Here is a 5,216-nt window from a genome sequence, read left to right on the forward strand (position 1 = left end):
GGGCGTTCTGTCTTTGAAAGACGGAAAACCTCGAGGTGGACAAGGCAGAGAGGAGTGGAGGGAGACGAGGCGAGCGTCAGCACCGAGTCGCCTGGGGCTGATCCTGCCTCCTGCGCTCTGGGGCGGGGAGTCCCCTGCCGGCCGCGGAGGCCACACCCAGGGCCCGCCAGCCCCGCGCTTTCCAGAGCTCCGCAGGAACTTGCTGCTTGAACCCGTCCAAGAACGAACGAATGAATGACCCTTTGGCCAGGATGGGGACTTCTGGGCCCCAGGGCGCTGCGAATCCCACGGACTCCCCCCGCAGCCTGGGGCGCACCGGATCCTTTCCGCGCGAAGTGGGGCGCGGGGCTCCCCTGGCTCAGGGCGGCCCGAGCGCCGCGACGGCGGGGGCGAGCGGAAGCCAGGGCGGCGGCCACGAGGACCGGGCGGCAGGTCGGACCCTCGGACCGCGAGCCAGAGACAATTTGGACCGTGACTCCTGGGTCAGAGAGAAAGTGCTCTTTCTTCTGCACCCAGAGAGGTGGTTGGGGGCTCAAGGGGACCCTGCACGGGAAGAGGTGGCCGGTGGGGAGGACCTTCCTCAAGCGAGCGGAAACCACCACGACCAGGAACCCAATTGCCCTTCCCCTGTTTTTCAACGAGAAAAGCGAATTCCTGGCGGGCAAGTAGCCGCTCCCCCCAGAGCCCCGCCGCGGGACCCCGCAGCCCCCGCTAAATCAGTGCTCGTGCGGGTCGTGGATTATCAGGTGACGCAAGAAGTGCTGCAGACCGCGTGGACGAAGGGTCGCATGACCAGGAGGACCGAGGAACATTCCATGACCGCGGTCACTTTTCGCACCAGTAGAGAGTGAGACAGGCCGTGTGGCACCGGGACCCCTGCTGAACCCTGGGCTCTCCAGGCACGAAGAGAGGCGCCCCGCGTCCGCTCCCCTAAGAGGAGTCTCACTGTCTCCGGCGACATGATGCCCGAAGGAGCTGAAACTCGAAACGGGAGCACGAGGAATGTTCAGGTCTAGTGGATGAGCGATAATCCTTAAAAGAAAATGCTATTACGGGAACCCCAACCTGCAATTAGCCGACAGAAAGAACCTTTTAAGACGCTGGCTCAGCGCTTCAGGGAAGCAGATGACACCCAGGACAGCTCGAAGAACTGTAAGCAGCATAATACCTCCTTTGTGGCTTAAATACCGTGACGGTCTGGGGACCTAAGTCATTCAGAAGAGGGGGGAAAAAGGATATTTTCAAATGGGCAGAATGTGGGAGTTTTGAAATGAGAAAATGTGTTGTTAATTGGCATTTTCCAATTGATCTTCCTCCTACCCCAACCGCCTCTCTCCAAAATTTTTCTTGTCACTCTCTTCTGATGTGCAGAGTTCTCAGTTTTCTCCCTGCATTTCAGTGTTAGGAAGAAAAAGAGAGGAGCTAAGGGAAAGAAGGAGTGGGGGACAGAAGACAGATTTGAAGGTGAAATTCCATTTAAAAGGACTTTACCTCAAGGAGATCTAATTTAGTCCAGTAAAAATGCCTTTAATGTGGAATTTTTAATTTTAATGTTAAAAATACTGCATATAAGTCTTCTGATCTAGAAGTAGATAGAAATGTATAGTTTGCAGTAAAATGACTGTATGTCTTATTCTTGTCCATAGGTCTTTGTTAATGAGATTTGTAGTCAAGAATGGATTGATAATACCTCTTTCCTGGTGTTGTTAAAAACAAATCTCTGCTGGTGCTATTGAAACAACTTATTTTTCTTATTTTATTTATTCATTTTTTTTTCTATTAAACAAAGTCTGTATTAAGTCTTTAGTAGCTGGCCTAGTTGGAGCTCTTTGAGAAGCAATGCAGCCCTCCAGAGGTGAACTGCTTGACCTTAACCACTACTGAAGGAGTATTTGGTTTCTGCAAGAATTAACAAAACAAGTGGGACTCTGGCTTTTGATGAGTAAAGGGTTGAAGAGTGCCTCCTATCCTTGTCCTTCCACTTTGCCCTTATTTTTATTTTAGAGGTTGAACTGTCCTCAAAAGATCATCTGATCCACCTCCTGGCAGGCCAGATAGGTAAGATATGTCCTTGTTTTACAGATGAGCCAACTGAGGCCTGGAGGTCATGTAGCTTGTAGAAGTCACACAGCTAGTAATTGCATGTGCTTACTTAGTGAACAAAGAATGTGCTCATCTGCCTCCCCAAGGTTTGGCGATGGCCTTTAGAGGAACTTACTTCTGGGGGGGGGGTGGCAGGAGGTGGTCATAAGATGACTAAGGACATCCTAGGTTTTCTAACTCATGTTTATGAGCAATACTAAAATCACCTTGATGTCCCTGAACCCTTCAAGGCCTGTTGGCTAGAGAATGACCACCACCAGTTCTCAGGCCTGTGAAACCCTTAAGAGAGGAATTCAGCATCTGAGCTTGTTCAAAACTGCTTGATAGATAGAAAAGGTTATATTTGATCCCTAAAAATGAATTCGCTTTTTCACTAACAACCCTACCTATTTCCAATGTGCAGTTAACCTTTTTGGCAGATGAATTTCAGACCTGAGCTTATTCATGTAGTTGGCAGACGCTCCAGGTGATTAATCATTATCTATAAGCAACAAAAAAGGCCTCTTTTACAATTACCAAAAATGGTAGCATCAGTCAGTGGCCTTCTCTGTGGAGAGGAGCTCTCAGTTCAACTGCTTGGGTTCAGAACTGGCTCCCCCTCTTACTAACTGTGACGTTGGGCAAAGTGCCTAATCTCTACATGCCTCTGTGTTTTGATTTGTTAAATGGGGATAATAAATATCAACCTCATAGAGTTATTTTTTAGGATTAAGTTAAATGAAGATACTTAGAATACTGCCTGACATACAATAACTGCTCAAAGTTACCTCATTATTATTGGCATAGTTGTTATTGTTTAGTTCACTTTTTATCCTAACCGGGCTTTAGTCTTTTATTTAGTAACAGAGAACAGAAAGTATATAACATAAGAAATCTAGTGAAAGCCAAATCAGTGGTTTTTACGAAGACTCTCTTCTGTACTCCTAAAAGAAAGGACTTATTGCTAGCTTTTCTCACTGTTTGATGGATCAATAAATACATTCCTTAAATTCCTTAGAAATGACCTCCCCATCTTGTATAAAGCCTCCTACTAGGATTAAGGTGTTGCTATGCTTGACAGAGTCTTTAAAAGGATTTCACAGACTGCCTCGTTCTTGGCAGATGGGAGCTTTGAATAATTTCTTTAAGACCTGTCTGGTTAGTTTGTTTTCCCTCTGGGATTTTATATCTGCTGCCCTATCAACTAGAAAAGCAAAATACGCACAATTAGTTTTCATTTGATCTCTTTTCTGCCAAAAAATGTATTTATTCAAGTTAGCTTACCCCCTTGAATCCAAATATGTTTGAGTTAATTTTATCCCCTTGAAGTGAAAATTTATGTTTTTATTTTATTTTATTTTTTTAAATATCCCTGTCAGGGCAGAATATTTATTTTTAAAGTGCTTATTCAATCTCTGTGTAAACTGCCTATACTGTTAACTGCCTACAGCATGTTGCTAGTTTTCCTTCTCACTGGAAACAAAAAGCAGTGTGTTGAAGTACTGTTGAATTTGCTTCACAGGTTTTCCTGAACCAAGCAGAACCCTGTCCTTTGAGGAGCCTGAGGAATCTTTTCTCATTCACAAGTGTTTTGGGAGTGCATCCAAAGTGAAACTCTGAAAATCTCTGAGAGTGGCTGGGTCTTAGCTCTTTGATCTTACCTCCACCTCACCAAAAAAATATGATCATTTAAAATTGTGTTAGGTGAATGAATCACATCAAAGACTTCCAGAAGTCACCTGGCCATGCAAGTGACCCAGTGACCATAAGACATGTCATTGTCACGTGATCACCATGGATCAGGCAAGTGTCCCCCTCTCTTAAAACCCTTTGTCCACAACCATAATCACCTTTGAAATTCATTACATTTGACTTGCTACTTTTATTCTTGGACATTACCAGCACTTGGTGATTAAACTTGATGTGGCTCTTTGCTTTAAAAAAAAAAAAGAAGAAGAAGAAGAAAGGAAGAAAAAGCTTTTGTTGAAAGAATAAGTTATACTCACTGCAGAAAAATTTGGGATTTTTGTGAGGCAAAAGAAAAGTAGAATAAAAGAAACAAAAACTTACCTACTATCCCAAATCTCTCTTAATGTTTGGTTATGTTTCAAGTCTGGTTTTATTTTCTATTTTTGTGTCTCTCTATAAAAATGTATACATATCCTTTTCTAATCATAGACTATATTAAATAGTGTAACCTCTGTATATTTTCTTATTATTGTGTTTATATTAACTAAGCTCTGCTCAGTGTGTGGTTTGTGAACCCAGCAACATGCGTATCTTCAAGAAAGTTTTTAGAAATGAAGAATCTCAGGCTCTACCCCAGATCTACTGAATCAGAATTTGCATTTTGACAAGATCCCTGGGTAATTAAAATTAAAGTTTGGGAAACATTGACCCAAGTTCTGCATCTTACTTTATCCCTTACTAAAACTAAAAAGTTTTTATTTTTTTGTATTCCCCATTGTTAACAATGCTATGAAGATAATAATTTGTAGAATTATGAAAACATTTAGAGATTTCAGGAGGGTGAGATATAGTATATATGGTTTTGTAAATTGGCAAAGACATCTCTAAGAAGTTTTGTAAGGTCTCTTTTAAACGCCTTATTATTTTCAAGTTTTTTCTAATGAACCATTGATTCGTTATTGTATTTCAAACTATTTCAGAAATGTGGTTTTTTCATTGTCTAAGAATGTAAAATAACATTCTCAGAAAACACCCATAAGGGAGAATAAGCAGGAAGTCATTAATACATTGCACAAGGGCAAACCTCCGCTGGCCTGAGTCAAGACTTGTCAGCCACTTGTGATGAATTGTGAGGGGGTGGGGAAAAGGTGAGGCCAGAATTTGAATCAACTGATTCAGATAAGAAAACAAAAGGCTGTGACTCTTGAACACCCTGACATCTCTGTAGTTGCAGCCAGTACTTTGCTCTGTAATTAGGGAGGGCAAATACTTGTGAATTTACTTCTCTGGATGAAGATAAGAGAGTTCAGATTACTTTGGAGAGAGTAAGGGGTTATGATTAGTTCTTAGGCACTGTGCCGCCAATAGTCACCAACAAAAGGTTAAGACACAGTTATCTTAAGAGTAAGGAATTAACTGAAGTCAAACTCATGTTTCTAAGCTTA

The 5,216-nt window shown here is 42.8% G+C and overlaps 1 protein-coding gene across 1 annotated transcript; it reads left to right on the forward strand.

The window, feature by feature from the left end:
• The first annotated feature begins 230 nt into the window (after window positions 1-230).
• C15H6orf141 (chromosome 15 C6orf141 homolog) lies at window positions 231-851 on the forward strand. Its single transcript, XM_069489223.1, has one exon. It carries the CDS (start codon window positions 231-233, stop codon window positions 849-851), a length of 621 nt encoding a protein of 206 aa, XP_069345324.1.
• The last annotated feature ends 4,365 nt before the right edge of the window (window positions 852-5,216 follow it).

This window comes from Eulemur rufifrons, chromosome 15 (assembly GCF_041146395.1).
Source record: "Eulemur rufifrons isolate Redbay chromosome 15, OSU_ERuf_1, whole genome shotgun sequence".
Taxonomy (NCBI): domain Eukaryota; kingdom Metazoa; phylum Chordata; class Mammalia; order Primates; family Lemuridae; genus Eulemur; species Eulemur rufifrons.